The sequence below is a fragment of the Danio rerio genome, chromosome 12 (assembly GCF_052040795.2).
Source record: "Danio rerio strain M-AB ecotype USA chromosome 12, GRCz13ab, whole genome shotgun sequence".
NCBI classification, from domain to species: Eukaryota; Metazoa; Chordata; class Actinopteri; order Cypriniformes; family Danionidae; genus Danio; species Danio rerio.
Window position 1 is genome coordinate 29,362,660 of NC_141032.1, and position 24,888 is coordinate 29,387,547.

Here is a 24,888-nt window from a genome sequence, read left to right on the forward strand (position 1 = left end):
TTATTTCAGGAACCAAATATGTTCTCTTACATGCCAGTTTAGCTTTAAATGTATAATTACTGAAGAAATATAACATTACTGTGATTTTTTGTAATAAATGCAGAGATGTGTGTGTGCAGTAGAGGCTGCAGTGAGAGAAGCGCGCGCTGAAGCACGTCTCGCGAGATGTCTGCTCGCTCCGCAACTTGGTCAGCAGTCGTTCGTTCCTCCATTTCGCTGCGTCGAAAGTCTCCTCCCCGCTACCGCTAGATTCAGCGATCCCGGACCCAGTCTCACTCGGACCGTTCTACAACTTGATCCTACGAACCTGCCAGTACCTCACTGGGTACCGAGAGACAGATTGGGAGAATCTCTACACGGATTGAGAACGATTTGATGCGGATGGCGACTCCTTCAGCGAGAATTTAGTAAAAGAAAAGTGCTCGGAAATTTCAGGTAGGTGGGAACTTAAGATGGCGGCGTTGAGAGGAGGGGGGAAGCTGGGGAGGAAGTGATGGGAGGGGGAGGAGGGAAAGGGGGTCACTGGGGGGGATTGTGTCATGGCGGGACAAGTTGACTTTCATGTAGACGAGTGATTGAAGTATTAGATTTGTATGGGTACAGTGCGGCCTTTCTTGAGCTGACTCGGTTAGATCAACTGCACAGTTCACAATTGATCATACTAACGTTAAGGTGTTAATTACTTTTAATGCAGATTGTATAAAACATTAGCGAGTCGAATTGTGTTCCGGCTTCCTTTGTGCTGCACACTTTTGATCAGCTGGAAACGAAACTGCAGTTTGCTACTGAGGCTGCTAACGTTACAACAACGAAGTTGCATATTGTGCGTTACTTTGGTCTAGTGTACTTAACGTAACTTTTAAAAAGAGTTTTGAAATCATCCGTTAATTTGACATTCAAGTCATGAAAATGCAGATAGTCTGGTATATGATAAAACATGACATTATACATGTTGACTGTTGTGATAGAAATTCCAACTCATTTCTGCGACTCGATTCTTTTGAACAAAGAACCGGTTCGGAAACTGGTTCAGTGATTCTTTGTCTCAGTTCGGCGTTTTGTATTATTTAACGTTACACAAAATAAACTACCCTGTGTTCAAGTAGGCTACATGCCCCCTTACTTGTCTATTACGCAATTTAACATCGTCAAATCACTTTGGATGCGTTAAATATTACAGCTATAACGTTATAAATGTGTGTGTGTGCTAACGTTATTAAATAAAAGTTAGACAATTTAATGTGCTTATTGCTTGAATTGTAAAACAATTGCGTGGTCGTGTTTTTATAACTAAATTTCCGTAACATTTCCGCTAACTTTCGTTTTGAAAAGATCCGACTCGACAGAACGAGTTGTCCACGAGTCAGGAATCGCCACTTGACTGGCATTTTTGTCTAGCGTGACCCCGCGCAGTGACGTCAAGAGGTCGTTCCTGTAAATGGGTGTATAAGAAAATGTCCAGTAACACATGTATGTTTAGTGACAAGCCTTTTAAACTCCGCGATATTAATTTCGATGAATTGCCGTTTGTTCCCTGTCGTTGCATAACTTCTCATGGAAGTCGAAGTGTGCACGCGCGCTCCTTGCCCGTTCAGTTCAGCCCTTTGAGAGCTTGAGACGGTGTGTGTGTATATATATCTGAATGCGTTTGTCTGAGTCAGTTAATGAAATAATAACAATGTCTCACCTACTATTACAAAAAAAAAATCACAGACTGTAGCGCCCTGCCATTTAAATACCAACCATATAAATTAAACGTTACCATGTCGGCTCTATTGTAAGGTCTATGAGCTGTTAGCATTGCTAGCCTGCTAAAGGCCCATGTGAGCGCGTCCGCTTCGTGCATACATACCTACCGGCTGCATTCGTTATTTGTGTTCGGTATTGTTAACACTATTATTGTCTTTATGAGTGTATAAACAGCCTTAACTTTAGAAGAATAAATCCGAATCGGCGGCAGATTGTCGCTAAAGGCTAGCTTATCGTAAGGCACCCGCACTATTGTACTGAATGTGAGAATGTTTGTCCGGCTATACAACAGTTTCTCTTTTTAACACAAAAGTGATTGTGTTTATAACATGTGAACTGTTAATGTTCCTATTTAAAATCACAGTACCTTCCTTAATTTACTATGTGTTTGGTGTAAGCCGACTATATGAAGGAAGTAATATCAGTTTTATATACTTATTCATTTTCTCCAATAGTAAACATGAACGCTGTCAGTAACACTTCATTCAGCCAGTGAGAAAAACTAGTTTTACCTGTGTTTTCTCAGAATTATTAATCTGCACTTGGATTGTAAGTACGCATCACGTCGAGCAGATGGGTTTTGAGTAAATTACATAATCCTGCTGCAGTTTAATAATCAATACTTTGCATTATAATAACATCACTCTCCTCATACCCCTTCATGGAGAAATGTCTTTTGGATTGCATATATGTTAGTACAAATAGAAGATATAATTTATGAAATTCATTCAGTGTTTATTGTTAGACCCTCAGATGCAGCAGTACACTTGATCTCAGCATCCTGGAAGTGGAAATCACGGAAGAGACTGGTGCTTCATCACATACAGGTATTTATTCATTTATTAGGTCATTACCTTTAAGTTTTATACAGGCTTTCTCAGAATCTGCAGTCGTGTATTTATGAAGAAATGGAGCGTCTGTCACTTATAAAATTATTTAAATGTTTCAGCCATAGCTTTTTATTTCTTAAATATTAAAGCATTTTTCCAAATGGTTTAAGATTATAATTAAAGTGCCGTTTCTGTTTGCTGTTTAAATACATTCATGAGAAGTTTATAAGCAATTATCTTGCACTTTATAAAGGGTTAATCATGTCATGTGTCACTTCTGTACTTTCAGGTTCAGTGTGTAGCAGAGCCGGTTCTGAAGCAGGGCAGTCTGGGGAAAAGGCGGTGCAGCAGCGCACCTGTCCGGCAGAGGCTGTGCTGGGTGGCACCTCCGCGGCTGCGCAGAATGTGGCCGGGCCACCCCAGCATGCCCTGCAGCCAGTCGCAGCTGCCACTCTATCACTGTCATCAGTTGACATCGGCACTGGATTACAGCAGCAGAAGGGGGACTCAAAGACTGCATTTAAAGAACAGGCCATTGCTCACATTCAACAAAACAGCGGCATCAACAATTCAGAGAAGCTATCAGCTGCCCAAAGAGGACTGGTGTCAGCTACAGCTGAAGACTTACAAAAGCTTACTCCATCAGACAGACTTTTTGAGAGCAGTACTGATCTTACGCAAAAACAAGGCTTGCTTTTTGTGTGTAACACAAACAAAACAAGGCTTGGAAACAGGCAAACCGCTATGGCGGAAGGATCCAGCACAGACCACTGCCAAGATTGGAGCCAACACCATGGAGATACGGGCGGTGTCTCTGCCCCTTTTCAGACCGCAAAGGAACCTTTGCCTCCAGAGACAATCAAATTGGACTACAAGAACGTGTCTGGAAAGGCCACATCTGGAGAAAGCCCCAGTGCCCCAAAAACTGAAGTCACCCCATCTGTCAAAGGTGCAGTTAAGTCAACCGATAAAGACATGGAACACCCAAAACCAACTCCCCTTTTTGAGACAAATCAGACTGCGGCCTCGTCTGTGCTGCAGAAACAAAGTACAACAAATTCAGCGACACAGCTTTGTAAATTTGACTCTAAAGAAACTATGGAAGATGTCACACGAGATCTGCTTAAAACAAGCAAAGAAGATGACATTAGTGAAACCTTGTCAGCTGGAGGAACAAAGCAAGGAATTAGTGGAAATTCTATTTGCTCAGGATATTCATCAAAACAAGGGGGGCAGCACATTACTCCCAACAGAGGAAATAACACTCCAAATGACTCGGATAAGGGCAGCTGTTATCTCACAGAGAACTGTAGTCAAACACAAACGTCTACGCAAAAGACAAGCACCCTTCCAAAAACACCTGGCATCCCCACCTTGGTCGAGAACATACAGTGTGTGCAAGAGCTAAGTTCTCAGTACCTACATATAAACCCCAAAATGGTTACTTTGTCTAAAGAGACCAGTACAAGGGGAGATCTGTACTGTAATGTGGCTGCTAAGGAAGTACTTTGCAATGTTTCTGTTGATGAACCAAAGTTGTCTGGGCATGGTACATGCACTGACACTGCACATGTCTCCATAATGAGTGAAAGGTCACAGGTCATGGGTTGTGGCTCTTCTGATGTGATTTTGAAGCAGAATGACAGTGCCAATCAAATTGAAATATCCATGTCCTCAAATCACCAACAGGATGGGAGCATCCTGCTCACCCATGCAGAGAACTGTGTGACTTCAGAGGGGTTAGAATCAGATCAGCCAAATCTTTCTGACTGTTTGGTTCAGCAATTACAAGAGTCCATTCCAACAGACCATAAACTCTCACAGATTCAGATTTGCCTGAACAACACACCGGATATTGTGAATGAGGAGGAGAGGCAGGAGATGAATGCAGAGGCTCTCAGTGCTGTTGAAGTGAAAGATTTGATTGATGTAGGTATTTTAATGCAGCCAGACATGGAGGATACCTGGCTGGTTGTAAGCGAGATAGACGGACAACCTGAGCATGCCGAGATGGAAGTTAGCGACGAGTCTCTGGTGCAGTGCCCTGAATCCCAGTCAACTGTTGCTGTATATGAATGCACAGTGCCCTGCTTTACATCAGCTGCCATTCACAGTGATGTTAAGCTGCTGTTAACTGACAAAGAAGAGGAACCAATGGAAACATTGACGCAAGACTTGCAAGTCCAGAGTAATCTAGGGTCTCATCCAGCTACACTCAAATCCACAAAGGAATTAACCATTATGTCCTCTGCTCAAAAAGAGGTAGCTGCAATCGTCAAACAAAATAATGATTCAAGTCCCACTCTTGCAAAAACGATGACAGGGTTAACCTCAACACTGCTGGATGTCACACTTGATTCTGTGCATGATCAGCAAGAATCTGTTGTGGTGGAAAATACCCCAGGTGTGTCATTAATTTCACTGGGCACGATTGACCCAAAGCTACTGATTTTAAAGAAGGATGACAGGCCTGCCCTTAAGCAACCTTCTTCCCTGTCTGCTAGGGTCGCAACCAAGCAGAACTCATCTATCCTGGATAGATCTCCTAGTAATGAATCGAACAAAGTTTCAGAGTGCCTTGCTAAAACTGATACAGCTGCATCCTCCAACTTAAAGGATGTTAAGTTACCTGCTGACCACCCTGTGTCTAACACTCTTTCTCAATCCTGGACTGTTTCCACTTCTAATGTACTTTCACAGAACAGTTCTGAGAAAGAAAAGTTATATCAGTCAAGTAGTTCTGGCAAGATGCTTCAAAAGGAATCCTCTGCTGACACTTCTTTATCAACTTCAGTGAAACTCCATAACTCAGAAAGCCACCTTACTCCATCTCCTGGAGGTGTCTGGGGTCCTGTGTCTGATATTGTCCCCTTGGAGAATCAGTCTTTAGATGGCAAACCACTCCAAGATTTAATGTCTTTAGGGGGCGCCCTGGTTTTGGAGCAGCAACAGTTACCGGACAAACTTTTGTCAACAGCGCAAGATTCTCAGCACACCATCCTGGAGCCCCTGGATGCTTCTGTGGAAGAAAGCAGCGACGGAGAGGCTGATAGTTCTTTAGAGGTCCAAAATGAGGACAGTAATGCTGTGACCAATCCAGCAGAGAATAAGGTAAAAAAAGAGTTATCAACTCTCATTACATCTTTACCAGAGATGTGGCAGTGATTTTAAATTGGATGTGTTTGATGGGCATGTTTAGTTACGGTGTGAGCGTCAGAGGTAGTCAGCAAAGTGTGTTCATTATTCAAATATTTTTGAGACTGTATAAAAATATCTAAACCACAGTTTGATACTAGTGCACTTCTTGGCTGTATATTGAGCCATGTGTGTTTTCCAGCGTGGGCAGAGCAGGACAGACAGACAAGACTTGTTATTGAAGGTAAGAGGTGTCAGGCATCTTCCAGATCTGATCGTTGCAAGCTGATGTGACGATCCTGTTTTTTTCAAATAGTGATTGACCGATACGTGTTTTGCAAAGGCTGATTCCTTAATTTTTTTGGTGTTTGTTCTAATAAAACACATTTAGAAAAATATGGTAAACAAATCTTACACATTACATCATCAGTGAAAGTAAAACTGCCGCTCAGTCAACTGAGGCATATTTTCTGGCTGATGCCAGAAATGGCCAGATATATGACATGCAAAATATATCGGTCTGTCACTACTTCAACTTACCAGCTTATTTTTTTTTTCTTCCCACTATAACTTAAAGGGATATTTCACCCCAAAATTATGATCTACTCACACTGAAGTGGTTTCAAGTCTTTGAGTTTCTTTATTTTGATGAACACAAAGGAAGATATTGTGAAAAAAGCAGAAAAAAGAACCATTGGCATCCAATAAGAAAGACACATTCTATGGAAGTCGATAGTTAGAGGTTTCCAGCTTTCTTCAGAACATCTTCTTTCAGGTCAGCAGAAGAAAATAAGTCAAATGGGTTTGGATCAAGTAAAGGATGAGTCAACATGACAAAATGTTCAGTTTAACAAGAAAATAGAGCTGAGTGTAAGAGTATTTTATCCAGTGTAGCATGTGTTATTTAGAAACCAGGAGAGAGGTTATACGATGTTTGCTCACCACAATGTTCTTCTAGACATTTTATGAAGCACTTTTATCTCTTCTTGGGCTCTCTGTCACTCCTTTGTTCTTAAGTCTGAGTAATAAAGTGCAGACATTCAGCCAGATACACTGTTTTATTTGTCTGCCCCAAGGTTTGCCAGTGGATTGCAGGCAAGGTTACAGCAGCCTCAACTCCTTCCACCTCCCCTGTTCCATGTTCATCTCCGTCTCCCTCATCTAGTGACTGGATTCGTTCTCATACAGGCAGAGCCTCACCTATACGCAACTCTCATGGCAAAAACATGCCCTCCACTTCCTCCCAGGGTTCCCAGTCAGAGCAGACAACCACACCAAAATCAACCCCAAAGCATACAGACTTGGCAGAACTGGCAAAGCATGTGAGAGAAAATGCATTACAGCATTTACTTTACTGAATTACATTGATTTGCTAATACAAGAGGTCAAACTTTGGTCTTTCACTTTTAACAGGAAGCAGAAATAGAACATCGGACTCTTGCACTAAAACGTGAAGGTTTTTGGTCTCTGAAACGTCTGTCTCGTATAACGGAACCAGTACGGCCTAAAGATCACTGGGATTACCTCTGTGAGGAAATGCAGTGGCTCTCCGCAGACTTTGCACAAGAAAGGCGATGGAAAAGAGGAGTTGCACGAAAGGTACGTGTTTAATTCAAGGCTGGCTATATTTCAAATATGTCATTTGAATTTGGAAATGTTGGGGTAATTAAATAGTTGTGAGTTTACCTTGTGAGTTTAAACACAGGTCTGAAAATGAGTGCAAAAATGAGTGTGGTAGTCTAGAGCATAGAAGGGGGAGAGGGAATAAAGTGCATTTTCCAGCCGCACCTAGTTAAAAACATCAACAACTTTTTCACATGCCTCGTGCGCACCATGATTCAAGTAGAACTAACCAGTCTGCTTCACACTTTGTATGGAATATACACACTTCAATAATAACAGCAGACTAATAACCTCAGACAAACACAGTGCACCCAAACACTCCAGTGCTTTTGACTTATTTTCATTAACTTGCATCGGAGCTGCATCACTGGATGTGCGTTTGTCATCCTATGAGAAAACGCTAGATGGTCGCCTAGCATTCATGCTATTTACTTCATGTCAGAATAACATCACGTAAAAATGAGTGCCGTATTGTAGCAGAAAGGAGACTGTAAATAAAAAAAATATGTCGCCAGAGTGGCTTTTTGGTTTCTTTTTTTTTTGTGCATCCCTGCCACTAGTTCCCCATCGGAAATATTTTTTTTAGCATTCACAATTTGTAATGCATTTGAATAATAATGGCTGGTTCCTTTACTTGAAAGCTCAGATTTGATTATCATAATTTTTCTGTTTAAAGAGTTTGATGTTTACTGTATCATTATTATTCACAACTTACAAATGCTGATCTACCATTAAGTTTGCTTCGATTGTTCAGCATTTACACTTTACCATTGCACACACATTTTATACATTTTATCTATCAAATTTAAGAGTCTTATTAACACTTATGTTTATTTTATTATAAAGAGCATGATATATACAACAGTTCTGTCTGGTTCTCAAATCTGATTGGCTGATAGCTGTGCGATATTCTGAAATAAAAGAACTCCTACAGCCTCTTTACCCTTTGTGTATTACTCCGCCCATATACAGCCAGCAAAAAGCAGACATCACAGATCTAAAGTTTAAAAGATGCACGCTCAACTGTTTAACTGTCAGCTTATGATTTGAATTCGGAAGAAAGTAGTTCCTCATACAAAAGGGTTTTTGAGAGTCTCCATGTTTGATTTTGTTTTTATATACACAATTATGCCGTCGAACTGTTGTATAAACGCAATATCACACTTGTAGCAGTGCGATATAGCTGTATATCGGCACTGGTGGGAGGCGTGCGTTGGCACGAGGCCGCAGGCCAAGTGCCTTAGTGCCCCCACCAGTGCCGATATACAGCCATATCGCACTGCTACGAGTATGATATTGCTCATATATTTTTTACTATTAAAACTATTTGCCTTATTAATGTTGGTAAATTAAAATAAAGTGGTTCAATAAATCCTAATATTCCTAAATGTATTGTTAAAAATATTCAATAATTATTGATATTGGATGATATGAAACATAATATTGTGATAATTCTTTTGCAATACCCCAGCCTTATTATATTTATTGTTTTGTAAACTCGCACCAAACCGCACATCAAATAAACACAGATATGTTTTTGTACTTTGCATTTGTGTGATATACCCGTGTATATAAATATATAAAGTAATTAATAATTTAGAATATTTAAGCCTTTTTAATGTAACCTGTTTGATCAGTATTATTAAAAATCTGTGAAGACTGGTTGGTTCTAGGTAGTTTGTTTAGTGTGTTCCACACATCCTCTCTCCTCAGGTTAAAATTATATCGGTTGGCCTGCTTCAGCATATAGCAGGGGTGGCCAACCCTGTTCCTGGAGAGCCACTTTCCTGCAGATTTCAGTTGCAACCCATATCAAACACACCTGCCTGTAATTATCACGTGGTGTTCAGGTCCTAATTAATTGGTTCAGGTGTGTTTGAAATGGGTAGCAACTGAAATCTGCAGGAAGGTGGCTCTCCAGGAACAGGGTTGGCCACCCCTGGCATATAGAATGACCACTGTCTGAAGCAGTAACACAAACATTTCAAATCAAAAGGGAACATAAAGAAGCCAGCTGTAATTTTGCTCCATTTTCTCAAATATTTGCAAACGGTATGGATTATTAGATTATTGACATAATTTGCACAAGCGAGTCCTTACATGATGAGTGGCAAATACTGTGATAATGGTACTAAACACAACTTTGTTTACACTTAGTATGTGCGCATTTCATGTTCTGGTTTACCTTCATGGAATGAGAAAGCAGATTACTGCCAACTGCGGAAGTGTAAAGAAACTCTCATCTCCTGTCACACAGGTGCAGAATGAACACTTTTGTTTTAGTTTGCTGCTGTCTGTTTGGTGTGTTCATTGCAGCTTTTGGTCCAAACAAGACTAAATGCAAGGTGACAACACAGTTGCTTTTAGTCGCTGCTAATTTTTTGGCTTGGTGTATCCCAGCGTTGGGTGTCTGCCATAGGAAATCAGCATATGTTCTGTTCATGTAAGCAAAGCGTGTTACCCTAGTATTAAGCATAGATAATTATGAGACCCTAACATATCAATGACTGTGTTTTTCATGAGCCACATTGTACCCGACAATGTCTACAATAGAGGTTGAAAATGACATAAAATGCTTCAAAATAGGCAACTTTTTTTCTATAAATAAAATTTTGAGATTCGAGCATTGCCTATTGTAAAAGAAACACCTCAATTAAATACTCTAAAATGTAATCTAGAGTTTCAGGACTCTCGAAATGAAAATCTCAACATGTTTTCAGGTAGTCCGAATGGTCATGCGACACCATGAGGAGTTGAGGCAGAAGGAAGAGAGAGCAAAACGTGAGGAGCAAGCCAAACTGAGAAGAGTTGCTTCTTCTATTGCCAAGGAGGTCCGTGCCTTCTGGAGCAGCGTTGAAAAGGTGCTCTTTTATAGGAATCCCTATTGCCATCTCTATGAAATCTGTTGCTATAAGAACGGTGATTCACGCTTTCATCTGATTCCTGCTTATTGCTGTACACAGGTGGTCCAATATAAACAACAGTCCAGACTGGAGGAGAAGCGGAAGAAGGCTCTAGATCTTCAGCTGGATTTCATTGTGGGTCAGACAGAGCGTTACTCAGACTTGTTAAGTCAGTCCCTGCAGGGCGCCCCTGTACAGAGTTCAGACATTGCAGCTGCCTCCAAACAGTCACAGCCTAATCCTGTTGATGAGGATGGTGAGGATTGGCATTTGGTTTATTGTCAGTGTTCAGATAAAGTTACTGTAATAAAATTGAACTGAAAATCTGAACTAGAAATGGTGTGTTTTTGATCACATTAAACAAGTCTTGTTCTTACTGAGCTTATATTGTGGCTTTTTGTCCTGCAGATAGAGACTTTGAGCCCCCTTGTGAGGAAGAGGATGACGAAGAGACTATAGAAGTTGAGGAGCAACAAGAGGGGAATGATGCAGAAACACAGAAGCGAGAGATTGAGTTACTGAGGGAGGAGAGCACACTGCCTCTTGACCAGCTACTCAGTACTTTAACTCTTCCCCAGGTATAGCCATCTTCAAGGGTCAACTCCATCACAGCAGTCATATGCTTTGTTTTCAGCATTATTGTTTGGGTAGCCTTGTTACACAGTCTCTGATTAAAGCGATCTATCACTTTATTTTTTTTAGTTCACATATATTAAATATTTTTCTAATTCAACAGGATGTTGAATCAGAGGAGGAGGAGTCCGATACCTCATCTTTAACAGTTGAAGATGAAGACAAAGAATTCAGTGCCAATGAAGAAGATGGTTAGTAGCGTTTTACTCTTAACTTGAGAGTTGTATTAATATAAATAGAAATATGCCGCTTAAGTTGCTCTTTGCTTCTCTTCAGCGGAAGATGAAGAAGAAACCATTGAAGCCCAGGAAGTTATTGAAGGCGAGGGAGACCATACAGAGGAACTGGATGACCTTGCTAGAGAGGGTAAATTAAGTTCTGTTTTGTTTAATGAAAGTAGAACAGCTGAAAAGTGTGGGATTTGAGAGATATCTTTCTATTTCTAAAGATGTTAGCTGACCAAACTATAAGTTTAATCATTAATTTTTGTAACTCCTTTTAGAAAATCCTTCATTCTTTAAAGTCAAACTAACTGTGAACCTTTGAAAAAGTGTAACGCAGAGTTTAATTATGAGTTTAGGAGTACTCACCTGTGTTTCTTATTTCACAGGGGAGATGAGCATGGAAGAGCTCCTAGAGAAATACAGAGGAGCGTATGCCTCTGATTTTGAGGAGCCTTCAGCATCAGCAGACTCCTCAGAGGAGTCAGAAGGAACTGAAGTGGAAGCAGAGGAAGAGACAGAGGGAGAAGACAGTGCTGATGATAGTGGCTCCTCATCAGGTGAGCTAAAATGTATGATGAGGGAGCCACGTGCTCTGATTAGTTGTGGTATTAAGTAAATAAAGACAGCATATCATCCGCTTTTCCCACTACGATCCATGGGATTTTCAGATTCTCAAGCAGCTGTAGATACTGAGGAAGAAGATGAGCATGAGGATGTGCAGGAGAGTGATGATGAGGATGATGGAGGAGAAGGAATGGAGGTTTTGCTAAGAGAGGGTGATCAGAGTCCTTCTGTACCAACATCTCCTCGGCCTAAGAAAGAAATCAGCCATATTGCTGCTACTGCTGAAAGCCTTCAACCTAAAGGATATACACTGGCAACAACAAAGGTAGCTCTCCAAGTCCTCAGGATCCAAAGAACACTTTCTCAGTTGGATTATTGTTAACTGTATTTGCTTGATTTTCTTTTTAAAACAAGGTCAAAACACCTATTCCGTTCCTGCTTCATGGTACCTTGCGTGAGTACCAGCACATTGGACTGGACTGGTTGGTCACTATGAATGAGAAGAAACTCAATGGCATACTTGCAGATGAAATGGGGCTTGGCAAAACCATTCAGACTATTGCTCTGTTAGCTCATCTAGCATGTGTAAAGGGTAAAAAGTGCACATAATACTTTATAATCTGTGTTGAGCTCAAAGTGGATGTACACCTTTTTATGACAGGCTTGCTTTTATAGGTAACTGGGGTCCACATCTGATCATTGTGCCAACTAGTGTAATGCTCAATTGGGAGATGGAATTGAAGCGCTGGTGCCCAGGATTCAAAATCCTCACCTATTATGGCAGCCAGAAGGAGCGCAAGCTGAAGAGACAAGTAATTATTACAATAATGAGAATATAAATACAACATGAATTACAAAATAAAATGAACTCTGTGTTTTAATGTAGTTTTTCAGTCATCTTGATTTTAGATTTTTTTCATTTTTCCTTTCTTGTCAGGGCTGGACCAAACCCAATGCTTTCCATGTGTGCATCACCTCATATAAGCTAGTACTGCAAGATCATCAGGCTTTTAGACGCAAGTCTTGGAGGTACCTCATTTTGGATGAAGCCCAGAACATCAAGAACTTTAAGTCCCAGCGCTGGCAAAGCCTGCTCAATTTTAACAGGTACTTGAATACAACAATATCTGTTAAGGGCTTGATCATTTATTAACAGTGGCCTGTTGAACAAAACTCAGAGCCAAATGGCACACTATGCACTTACACACTCATCAGCATAGTATATGAATGTAGCGTTGTCCCAAATGGAACACTACTGTTTTTTTACTGAGCGGAAATTCCCTGATGATGGTTAGAACAATCGCCTCACAGCAAGAAGGTTGCTGGTTCGAGCCCTTGCTGGATCAGTTGGTATTTCTGTGTGGAATTTGCATGTTCTTCCCGCGTTCACATGGGTTTCCTCCAGGTGCTTCGATTTCCCCCATAAGTCTAAAGACATGTGGTACAGGTGAATTGGGCTCTGGTGACCCCAGAATAATTAAGGGACGAAGCCAAAAACAAAATGAATGAATGAATGTTTGATTGACGGTTGGCAACTCAGTACCTAATAATACCTGTTTTTATTGTAAATGCACTACTTGCACTATTTATACTACTAAATGGCATAGAATAGTACATAAATATGTGATTTGGGATGCATAAGTTTTGAATCACCAAATTAGAATGATGATATTAGAATTATATGGATAGATGTATAGGGTTTGAGATTGGCTTCATTGCATCAGATACAAATGACTTAACGCACAGCTAATTGTCTCAGTTTAGGATTGCACTCTAACCCAGAATAAAATCTGCTCAGGAGAAAGTTGTGATGTGCAAGTTATTGTGTTGACGAACCCTGATCAAAACCAACCCAACTTCTTGAGCCTAAAAACTCAGAATTTGTTGAAATCAACTGCAAATTTACAAACAGGCCTCTGGTCCTTTTCATACTTTTTTGTTTTATGTGCAAAACCCATTTAATGAGATGTAATGTTTGTTTATTTCCTTACAGTCAAAGGCGGTTGTTGCTCACAGGAACCCCTCTCCAGAACAGCCTAATGGAGCTGTGGTCTCTTATGCACTTCCTCATGCCACATGTGTTCCAGTCTCATCGTGAGTTTAAGGAGTGGTTCTCAAACCCGCTCACTGGCATGATTGAAGGGAGCCAGGAGTATAACGAGGGCTTGGTCAAACGACTTCACAAGGTAGAGCCTCATTTATTTTGGTTATGGGTAAAATAAATAAATAATTTTAGTTTAACTGTGGTGTTTGAAGTTATATATTAAAACATTCAGCTGTACATAAGCTTGCTGTATCTCTGTGTCGTTCTAGGTACTAAGACCTTTTTTGCTGCGAAGAATTAAAGCAGATGTGGAGAAACAAATGCCTAAAAAATATGAGCATGTTGTGCGCTGTCGACTCTCCAAAAGACAGCGCTTTCTTTATGATGACTTCATGGCTCAGGCCTCGTAAGTAACTAGGTCAAGCACACATTGATAGGGGTTAAAGTGAGAAAGGCATTTTTACTTTGTTGATGATGTTGTTTGTTGAACTTAAAAGCTCAAGTCTTGGATAGTTGATTGGTTCTTTTTTTGTTAGGACGTCACATAATACTTTCTACCTAATTATTAAACTTTTTCTTTGTTCCCCACACCATATACTCCTAGGACACGAGAGACTTTAGCCAGCGGTCATTTCATGTCTGTGATCAACATCCTGATGCAGCTGCGGAAAGTGTGTAATCACCCCAACCTGTTTGATCCAAGGCCCATACAGTCTCCTTTTATCACAAAGGACATCATCTATTCTACTGCATCACTGGTTCAGCAGGCTCTTGAGACCTCACCTTTTGAGGTAAGTAAATACCAGCAATTACCAAAGCTTTACTTTTGCTTCTGTAGTTCAGTCAGGGGTGTCCGTTCTTGGTCTTGAAAAGCCAGTTTCCTGCTGAACATTTGTTGGGTTGTCTAGAGCCAAAGTTGAAATATTCAAGTGTACTTAATCCCACAATTCACCATGATTCTATGATCACTGTTTTTCTGATGTACAGTCAGTGGCAAAACCAGTGCATTATAAACATTGCGTTAAATGAATTGCTAAATAAAAAAAATTTAAAAATCTGCAGCACTCAAAATTTGCAGTTGGTTTTATGAGATCTTAATGAACTTATAAGTGGAGTAAAGTTAGGAGCATGTGGGAAGTTGTTGAGTCTTTGTTTAGCTGGTTCAGTTGTGTTAAATTAGAGATGAGTAAAGCTCTCTAGTGGGGTCGCCCAAAAATAAACCAATATGCTTGTTTGGTCTAGGCATAGGGATTTATTCATTCGTTTTCCTTACTCCCTTTATTTATTAGAGGTTGCCAACTTATCCTTCATATGTTTTACACAGCGGATGCCCTTCAATGCTGCAATGCAGTACTGGGAAACACCCATACACACTCATTCACAAACATGCACTATGGCCAATTTAGTTTTATTCAATTCACCTGTACCACATGTCTTTGGACTGGGGGAAACCGGAGCACCCGGAACCACGTGAGCTAGGGGAGAACATGCAAATGCCACACAGAAATGCCAGCTGACCCAACCAGAGCCGAACCAGCGACCTTCTTGCTGTGAGGGGATTGTGCTACCCACTGTGCCACCGTGTCACCCCTAGGCATAGGGATATTCAAAAAATTACAGTGTTTTGCTGAAATGACTTCAAATAATGTTTCTATTTGGCTTCATTTGGGACTTCTTGTTATTTACCTTCTGATTTCCATCATTTCCTTGTGCGAATTACAGTGACATATATTCCTGTCAATACAGTAGACCTGTTAGACCAATGTATACCTAGGGATGCACCGAAATGAAAATTCTTGGCCAAAAGTGAAAATGTGGAAACCAAGGCCGAAAACCAAAACACCAAAATAAATAATGGCAGTTATTAGTACCATTGCATTTATGGCTATGACTTTACTAAAAATAAGGCATTGCAATTAAAAAAAAAAATCAATATTAAAGTTTCAAAGAATAATTTAATTACAACTAATTCAATTATTTATTTAGCACATTTCAACAATGGGTTATCACTTTTGGGAATGGGGACTTTTTAAAGTAAAAAGTAGAAATTTTATTTTACTTAATAACGGCATCAACAATATTTACAGATTTTTATACAGTCAGTCAAATGAACTTAAGCTATAAAAAATTCCCAATCTACAAAACCAAATTTAAAACAATTTTAGTATCGGATTTGCACACTGGTTTGATCATGTATGGATATCAATATAGCGCTGCTTCTGCTCTACCTATGCGCTGCGTACATCCACATCTGTCGCAGTCTGGATTGTTTTGCATATATGCTGCAACACAGAATAAGTACAGTTGGGATGGAGTGCAGAGGATCATTACAGAGCGAAGAGTCACACTGCAAACCTGTCACATTTTACAAATATCTGTTTAGAAAATTTCCAAGGTTATATTGTTTTCTTTTTTTTTATTGGGCGCTCACTCTTGTTTACTGTAAAATAATGTTTCTTTTAAAAGCGCTGTGACTTGTCCATGTTTGACCTGGTTGGCCTGGAGCACCGTGTGTCAAGATACCAGGCAGATGTTTTCCTGCCCCAGAGGAAAGTGACGCATCAACTTATTCAGGAAATCATGGAGTCCCCTGATCCTCCTCCCAGACCTAAGCCCGTTCGCATGAAGGTCAACAGGTATAGTGTATAACATTGTCATATAAACAGTGCGTTTTAAAATCATTTTAAGTGTATTCATATTTTTGAATCAAGTGTGAGCTTGTTCATGCTTCTCCACAGGATGCTCCAACCTCTTCCTAAGACTGATGGGCGTTCAGCAGCAAACAGCCCTCGTCCTGCATGCCCCCCCACCACCACCACGATTCAGACTCCAAAGCCTCTAATCACAGAGGTGACCACTTCCCAAGCTCCCTCCCAGCCAGCAACTCAAGGTCAGCTCACATACTGATCAGCAAGTCTTTCTCGTGTGATAGAGGAAAAGAATAACTTTCTACTCTCATTTCAGTTTGTCCTGTTACTCCTGTCACTGCATTAAGAGCCCCCCTGGCTCCTAGTACCATCCCTTCTGCACCTGCAGTCAGGCCACCAGCCCCCCAGTCAGTGACTGTACGCCCCTCTGCACCATCCACCATCACAGCTGCTCCTCCTCCTCAACCTCAGCCTCCTCAACCAAGCAGCATCATGACTCAGAGGGTCCTGCTCAGCCCAGATATGCAGGCTCGTTTGCCATGTAAGTTTATTTCCTCTTTTTCACAAAACATGCTTAGCTACGAACATGGGCTCTGTTTACTTCTTCTGTATGAAGATACATTTTTAGTTCTATCACAATTTTACATTAGGAATAAATGTTAAAGTTTAAAACGTTCTAGTATGTATGTTTTCAAACATTTTCAGAGTTATAAAGGACGCATTTCAACATGTTGCTTGAGTACAAATTGCAAAAAGCTAGTTGTTGGAACATCACATCAAAAAAAGATATTCATTCTTTACTAAGCTGCACTGAAATACACAGGTTATGATCAATACTGTAGTCTGTCTGTGGTCCACATCATTTTCCTTCAGTTACTTCTATATTAAGCACTACTTTATGCATTGTGTGGAGCATTTTGTGAAAATTAAATAAAACACAATTAAATGAGCATTTAAGGGTCTTGAGGGATAGTTCACACAAACCGTAGAGTTGCTGAAGTTTGGCCTGCACGCTTGCGGTTTTTAAGAAACTTTTTTGGTGCGTCAATTTTGTGGTATTATTCAAAAAGGTAATGATTCGCACTCATCAAGTAATTGCTTTGTACTGTTTTTATTTATTTTTTCTTACATTCTTCGGGTGATTTAAAGACACAAACGTTTTGGCACTATGCTTTCCTCAGTGCCCGAAGAATGTAAGAAGAAAAAAATAAAAACAGTACGAAGTAATTACTTGATGAGTTCGAATCATTACCTTTTTGAATATTAGTTCACACAAAAAAAACTTGTCATCATTTAATTACTCTTTACTTATTTCAACTTTCAGTTTCTTGTTAAAAACAAAGATATTTTAAAAAAATTTTTATATAGTTTATTAACAAAAGTGGATTACACATTACTCAGTTTTTCCATAATATAATTATGATTCTATAATATAAAATATAATATTTTAAAGAACTGTAATTGAAAGCATACACTTATTAGCTACTTTATTAGGTACACCTGTCCAGCTGCTCATAAACACAAATTTCTCATCAGCCAAATTATCACCTGGCAGCATTTCAATGCATTTAGGCATGTAGACATGGTCAAGACCATCTGCTGCAGTTCCAACCGAGCATCAGAACCGGGAAGAATAGGGATTAAAGTGACTTTGATTGTGGCATTGTTGTTGGTTTGAGTATATCAACATGTTGAACTTTGAGGTGGATGGGCTACAGCAACAGAAGACCACACTGGGTGCCACTCCTGTCACAGGAACAGGAATGAAGAACAGGAAACTGAGGCTACAATATGCACAGGTTCACCAAAATTGGACAACATAAGATTGGAAAAATGTTGCCTGGTCTGATGAGTCTCGATTTCTGCTGCGACATACGGATGGTAGGGTCAGAATTTGGTGTCAACAACATGAAAGCATGGATCCATCCTACCTTGTATCAGCGGTTCAAGCTGGTGCAGGTGGTGTATTGGTTTGGGGGATATTTATTAGCACACTTTGGGCCCATGAGTACCAATTGAGCATCATGTCAAAGCCAAGGCCTACCTGAGTATTGTTGCTGACCATGTCCATCCTTTTATGAACACAGTGTACCCATCTTCTGATGGCTACTTCTAGCAGGATAACACACCATGTCATAAAGCGCAAATCATCTCAGACTGGTTTCTTGAACATGACAATGAGTTCACTGTACTTAAATGGCCTCCACAAACACCAGACTCAATGCAATAGAGCACCTTTGGGATGAGGTGCAACAGGACTACTTTTTGCATCGTGGTTGAGCAGCCGACAAATCTGCATCATGTCAATATGGAGCAAAATCTCTGAGGAATATTTCCAAATCTTTGCCACGAAAGATTAAGACGGTTCCGAAGGCAAAAGGGAGGGGGGTGGGGGGTCCAGGACAATACTAGTATGGTGTACCTAATAAAGTAGCCGGTGAGTGTATATACAAACAATCAATATACTTTTATTGCATTCTTTAAATGTTTTAATTATTTTAAATTGCATCAAATTACACCTGATAGTAATACCTGATAGTATTAATCTGCCAAAAGTTTGCTGTGGGTTGTTCTGGAGCAGAGAGGTGACAATTTGTCTTTGCTTATCAAACCAGGCATATAGGTCTACTGTATGTTGTTTATAACGAAAATGTTATTATACTGTAATTAACTGTACTCAATGCTACTTATTTTCACATCTTTTTTCTTATAATATGATCAAGAACTTTGACAACTTCAATGTGATTTATGTTCTTTCTTTATAAACAATTTTTGATTGAAGAGTAGCAGAATTGTAATCATGTTTTGAATAAGAGACCACTTTGACCGTTTGTTAAATTGTGTTTAATTAATGGTGTTATTTTGAGTTTTTGAATTGAAATTGGTACCAAGAACAATGTTTTTTCATTGGTATTGGTACCTAATACTGAAATTTTGGCATTGACAACCTCAGTGGTTACAGGCTTTCAGCTTACTTCAAATAAAAGTGTGCAACAAAAACTCATAAGGGTTTGGAGTCACTTGAGGGTGAATAAATGAACGCCTTTGGATGAACTATTACTGTAATGTAATCTATACACAAGTAATCACGAATGCTAAGTGGGGAAATGGTATTATGTTTCATCTCACTTGGGATTGGATTTTCCTTTAACATGTTAACACCAGGGGCGATGCAGTGGCAACGTTTCCCAGAGATGGGTTGCGGCTGGAAGGGAATCCGCTGCATAAAAACGTGCTGGATAAGTTGGCGGTTCATTCCGCTGTGGCGACCCCGGATTAATAAAGAGACTAAGCTGACAAGAAAATGAATGAATGAATGAATGTTAACAACAAGTGTAAATTAAGAGTAGTTTATCTCAAATCAAGTTAATCAATAAATAATTTCCATTGTTCTCTTACATGTGCAGCTGGTGAAGTGGTGAGTATTGCCCAGCTGGCCTCCCTGGCTGGCCGACCGGTATCATCCTCTCAAGGCAGTAAACCAGTCACCTTTCAGCTACAGGGCAACAAGCTCACACTCTCTGGGACGCCGCTGCACCAGGTTCCTGTCCCTCAGCCACGGCCCATTCAAGGTATCCACGTTCCACATAAATAACCGAATAACCTGCTTATGGTAATAATCCACTGCCTGCTGTAAGGATAGGTTTCGCTTTTCCTGCACGCCTTCAGTCTTTCTCTGAGCGTTTGGTGTAGTCTCTGGGCTAACACTTTCTTCTGTGGTTGTGCCTTTTAGGAAATGTAATGCATCTGGTTTCCAGTAGTGGGCAGCACCACCTTATTAGTCAGCCAGCTCAGGTGGCAGTTCTTCACACAGTTAGTCAGTCAGTTAGCAGCTCAGCAAATCCCCACCCAGCCAGCACAACCCCAACCTGCTCTGGACTAGCAGTACCTTTCACCACTGCTCAAGGTACTGGTGCTGTCCTTGAGTTCATCCTTGTTCGGGTACAGCCTGTATGCTGGGTACCAATCTACCTGTTTCTCAACAGTGCATGTGCATGAGTGTTCTGGCATTGATTCTTTTTTCTAACTGCATGTAACAGCTTAATCAGATGGTTTGATGACTGCTAACTCAATGAATAGGTCTTCTTGAACAAGGGTATTCATTCAATAATAGATAAACGCAAACAACAATATAGATGTTAAATTGTAGAGGTTTGAAATTCTTTCGTTGGTCCATTCTCGTTTTGTTTACATCTTTGTTTTGCAAAATAAATGGAATCTGCTTGTTTAGTATGGAGTACTGTTTTCAGGTCCAAGTTGTATATGAGTCCAATGCTCATTTGAATTGAAAAAATATTTGTTTATGACCACTTTTTAGTCACATCACAGGGTGAAGTGAATTTTATATAAAATCATGATGTACTCAACAGACTCTGGGCTTGCTGCATCACAGACACCAATATTTTAACAATTTATTAAAAATTTAATCATTTTCTGGCCATCAGATATTAGGCATGGAGATATATATATATATATATATATATATATATATATATATATATATATATAAAAATATATTGCGATCGTGATTTTCAAAAGAATTACATTGCTTTGCAAACGTTTATTATTACCATTTGTTGACTCTCCCCATACAGTTTGATAGAGCGCTTTGCGTGACATCACACTTAACAAGCAGATTAGCTGTTCTCATTATCTGTTGTTTTCTGTTTCATTATGTCCTTTGTACAGTGTTTGCAGGTTTAGTTTGTGAACTTTTAATTATCGTTTTTTTTTTCTTTTTAGTTAACACAAAAAAAACACCATTCAGAAGTGTGGGGTCAGTAATTTTTTCAGATGACTTTTATCAACTCTTGTATTTTTTATTTTTATTTTTTATTCATGGTTTCAGTGAAATCCTATCTTTTGCCCTTTCAGATGGTCAAAATAAAATATTAGGCTGCGCAACCATTTTTAGCATTGATGGAGCATAAAAAAACGTTGAGAATATTAGCATGATTTCAGGTGACTTTAAACCATAGGTCTCAAACTCGATTCCTGGAGGACCGCAGCTCTGCACAGTTTTGCTCCAACCCTAATCAAACACAGCTGATCAAACTAATCAAGGTGTTCAAGACTACTAGAGACTAATAAGCAGCTGAGAGTTGGAAGTGGTGCTAAATTATGCAGAGCTGCAGCCTTCCAGGAATTAAGTTGGAGACCATTGTTTTAAACACTGGAGTGATGCAGAAATTCAGTTACATTTGAAAATATATTAACAAAGATTTTTTTTAAGTTGCAAAATTATGTTAAAATATCACTGAATAAATTCTGGAAAAAAATGTAAAGAAGAAAAATTTTATTGACCCCAAACAATTGAACAGTATTACATTCCATAATGCCAGACAAAGTTATGCTACTGTCATCGATAGGCCAGTGCCCGATCTAATTTAAGTCAGCCAAAATATGTGTGCAGTTACTAAACCCTCTCTTTTTTACTTCTAGTCGCAACATCCATGGTAGGTGGACCTGGAATTGTAAAGATTGTTGTACGCCAGGCACCAAGTAAAGAAGGCGGGTCAATCCCTACCCTGGCTGTGCCTCCTTCTCCTCGTCCTGCTCCTCCTCAATCGGTCACACTTCATCCACATGGCTCTCCAAGCCCTGTTCTTAGAGCGCCCACTGCTTCACAGCTTCCACAACGGCCTCCGGTTTATGCTGCTCCGCCCAGAACTGTTGCTTCCTCCCAGACCCCACCAGCTCGCCCTGTGTTGAGAGTACTACAAGGACCACCACCACCACCAGCCCCAGAACCACCAGGTACGTTTATCCATAATATAATTTTTTTCTGATAAATTTTAAAGGGATATTCACCCAAAACTGAACATTCTGCCATCATATACTCAACCTTCACTTACAATTCTATCTGACTTTCTTTATTATGTTACACAAGGCATTTTTTTAGGAAAGCTGGAAACCTCTAAACATTAACTTTCATAGTATTTGTTTTACCTGCTATGATGTCAATGGTTACAGGTTTCCCGCTTTCTTCAAAACATATTTTATTGTCAAACAGAATAAAGCACTTCAAAGGTTAGAACCACTTGAGGGAGAGTAAATGGTAATATTTTTTTCAATATTGGGTTGAACTATCCCTTTAAACCAAAAGAATATTAAGTTTTTTTTTTATCTAGGCAAGTATTTATCTTTGAAATATTTCTACTTTTCAGTAACAAAGGCAAATACCCCATGTGAGGACAGTAATGAAGTGATTACTTTGCGAATGAGCACTCCTAAACCTACATCCTCATCACAGAGCAGTAGTTCAGCATCTCACCGTCCCCGCATTCAGCCGCCAGCTCCACCACGTTCCCCCTTCTACATGGTATTGATCTTGAAATTTATAATTTTAGTAATTTCAATTTTAGGTCTTGCAGAAGAATATTCCATACATGCATTCTTCTCTGTCTGTAGCATTTATCTACTTGTTATTTTGTTTCCGACAGTCCTGGCTTGCAGACACCCGGAAGGCTCAACGAGATGACCGAATTTCTCAAATCATGCGCATCAATGAGCTGCACTGCACTGCTAAGCCTGTGTATGGCCGTGAGGTGCTGGACTTTTTAACCTTCCTCCCAGGCCCTTGTCCATCTCCAGCACGTCCGGTTGTAAACAACTGGAGTTACTCTGGTTATAGCTCCTGTCTGATTGCTCAGTCACAACATACCAGCAACATTCTAGAAAGGAATACATTTTTGAGGGAAGAGATTCATAACTCAGAGGAGAGGCTTCGGCTTCTCTCTGATGTCATAGACAGGTATGTGTTAGTTAATTTATAAAAATTAAAATTTAAAAAATTATGTGCATATTAACACCATGGTAAAAATGTGCCACTTTTCCACAGGTTCGTTTTTGTTATTCCTCCAGTGGAGGCAAGACCTGTCACCATGCACAGCTGCCACCCACCACCCTCCCTCAGACACCAGCAAGCTGTTTTCTCCTCTGATCTATCCTCTTATGTCTCTCCACTTACACACACACTCCATCGAATCCAGAGCAACATGAGGACATACTTCCCTGACTTGAGGCTTATTCAGTATGACTCTGGTATGTACTGTGTTTTGTATAATATACAAAACAAAATAACTATGAGACAATGAATATTTTATAACTGTTTAGGTAAGCTGCAGACACTCCACCTCCTGCTTAGAAGGTTGAAAGCAGAAGGGCACAGAGTCCTCATATTTACTCAGATGACACGTATGCTAGATGTACTTGAGCAGTTCTTGAACTACCATGGACACATCTATCTGAGGTTGGATGGAAGTACACGAGTGGAACAGAGACAGGTGAAATACTAGTTCTAGTACTTTGGTAGTGTTTGCGATTGAACCCATTTTTCACAACATCTCTTGATTTAAGCAATCGGAACAAAGTATGTTTGACTTTATTTGAACGTTTGTCTAACTTTCAGGCTCTGATGGACCGCTTCAATGCAGACCGTCGAATTTTTTGCTTCATCCTTTCCACCCGCAGTGGAGGTGTAGGTGTTAACCTGACTGGGGCAGATACTGTTGTGTTCTATGACAGTGATTGGAACCCAACCATGGATGCCCAAGCTCAGGACCGGTGCCACAGAATTGGACAGACGAGAGATGTCCACATCTATAGGTAAAGACTAAACCTTTATATAAAAATAAATGATTAACATGGCACATATTATTGCAGCACATTTAACATCTAACATTTTTATTTAGACTGATCAGCGAACGCACAGTGGAAGAAAATATTCTTAAAAAAGCCAATCAAAAGAGGATGCTGGGAGATATGGCTATTGAAGGCGGAAACTTTACCACTGCCTTTTTCAAGCAGGTATGATTCAATTTAAAATATTTTTTTACAGAGAAATCATAGCCTTGATTAAAATTTAGATGAATTGATGATTCAACTCTTTCTTTCCCACAGCAAACTATTAGAGAGTTGTTTGATGTGACAGAGGGAGAAAAGAAAGAAGCTGAACAGAGTGTGCCTCAGTCAGATGATGAGGAGTCCATCAATAAACAAAAAACCACCATTTTGGAACAGGTAAATTAAATGTATCTATTTGGGGTATTGAATTTGTTTTTCTTGCAAGATGTTTATAACAAATGAGATGAGATTTTATGTTTTATTTTTATTCCAGGCCCTGTGTCGTGCTGAAGATGAAGAGGACATAGTGGCTGCATCTCAAGCAAAGGCAGAGCAGGTGGCTGAGCTTGCAGAGTTTAACGAGAATATACCTCTAGATGACGGTGACAGTAGAGACCAAGAAGAGGAAGAGCTTTCCAAGGCGGAGCAGGAAATTGCTGCCCTAGTTGAACAGGTAGGTATTTAATACATATTTACTCTTTTTAATTTTAGAAAGTAGTATTATTTACAGTGGATTTATGATTTTTTTATTGTCCATCCTTTTTTTAACAGCTCACTCCCATTGAGCGTTATGCCATGAATTTTCTTGAGGCTTCCCTCGAAGATATTTGCAAAGAGGAGTTGAAGCAGGCAGAGGTAAAAGCTTAAATAAAACAGTAACCAAGCTTTGATCTTTTTTTGGGGGGTTTA

The 24,888-nt window shown here is 39.9% G+C and overlaps 1 protein-coding gene across 12 annotated transcripts in view; it reads left to right on the forward strand.

Moving 5' to 3' along the window:
* Positions 1-226: 226 nt before the first annotated feature.
* The window catches only part of srcap (Snf2-related CREBBP activator protein), a 30,474-nt gene continuing 5,812 nt past the window's right edge, over positions 227-24,888 (forward strand). The window contains exons 1-34 of one of the 12 annotated variants that reach the window (XM_087276420.1): positions 227-435; positions 2,495-2,576; positions 2,869-5,690; positions 5,917-5,958; positions 6,791-7,036; positions 7,128-7,313; positions 10,058-10,198; positions 10,301-10,496; positions 10,649-10,818; positions 10,977-11,064; positions 11,150-11,239; positions 11,484-11,654; positions 11,766-11,986; positions 12,076-12,253; positions 12,337-12,473; positions 12,599-12,768; positions 13,655-13,847; positions 13,975-14,111; positions 14,310-14,496; positions 16,172-16,341; positions 16,444-16,595; positions 16,670-16,894; positions 19,761-19,925; positions 20,087-20,260; positions 21,796-22,110; positions 22,521-22,675; positions 22,797-23,107; positions 23,195-23,397; positions 23,470-23,639; positions 23,765-23,961; positions 24,048-24,162; positions 24,256-24,375; positions 24,473-24,652; positions 24,751-24,834. In XM_087276420.1, coding sequence (XP_087132546.1) covers positions 3,324-5,690; positions 5,917-5,958; positions 6,791-7,036; positions 7,128-7,313; positions 10,058-10,198; positions 10,301-10,496; positions 10,649-10,818; positions 10,977-11,064; positions 11,150-11,239; positions 11,484-11,654; positions 11,766-11,986; positions 12,076-12,253; positions 12,337-12,473; positions 12,599-12,768; positions 13,655-13,847; positions 13,975-14,111; positions 14,310-14,496; positions 16,172-16,341; positions 16,444-16,595; positions 16,670-16,894; positions 19,761-19,925; positions 20,087-20,260; positions 21,796-22,110; positions 22,521-22,675; positions 22,797-23,107; positions 23,195-23,397; positions 23,470-23,639; positions 23,765-23,961; positions 24,048-24,162; positions 24,256-24,375; positions 24,473-24,652; positions 24,751-24,834 — 7,656 coding nt within the window. In that variant the 5' untranslated portion in view covers positions 227-435; positions 2,495-2,576; positions 2,869-3,323. Of the gene's footprint in view, positions 436-521; positions 824-1,409; positions 1,621-2,494; positions 2,577-2,868; positions 5,691-5,916; positions 5,959-6,790; positions 7,037-7,127; positions 7,314-10,057; positions 10,199-10,300; positions 10,497-10,648; positions 10,819-10,976; positions 11,065-11,149; positions 11,240-11,483; positions 11,655-11,765; positions 11,987-12,075; positions 12,254-12,336; positions 12,474-12,598; positions 12,769-13,654; positions 13,848-13,974; positions 14,112-14,309; positions 14,497-16,171; positions 16,342-16,443; positions 16,596-16,669; positions 16,895-19,760; positions 19,926-20,086; positions 20,261-21,094; positions 21,532-21,586; positions 22,111-22,520; positions 22,676-22,796; positions 23,108-23,194; positions 23,398-23,469; positions 23,640-23,764; positions 23,962-24,047; positions 24,163-24,255; positions 24,376-24,472; positions 24,653-24,750; positions 24,835-24,888 lie in introns of those variants that run through there. The other 11 variants (XM_087276421.1, XM_087276422.1, XM_087276425.1 and 8 more) reach the window with 11 other exon arrangements.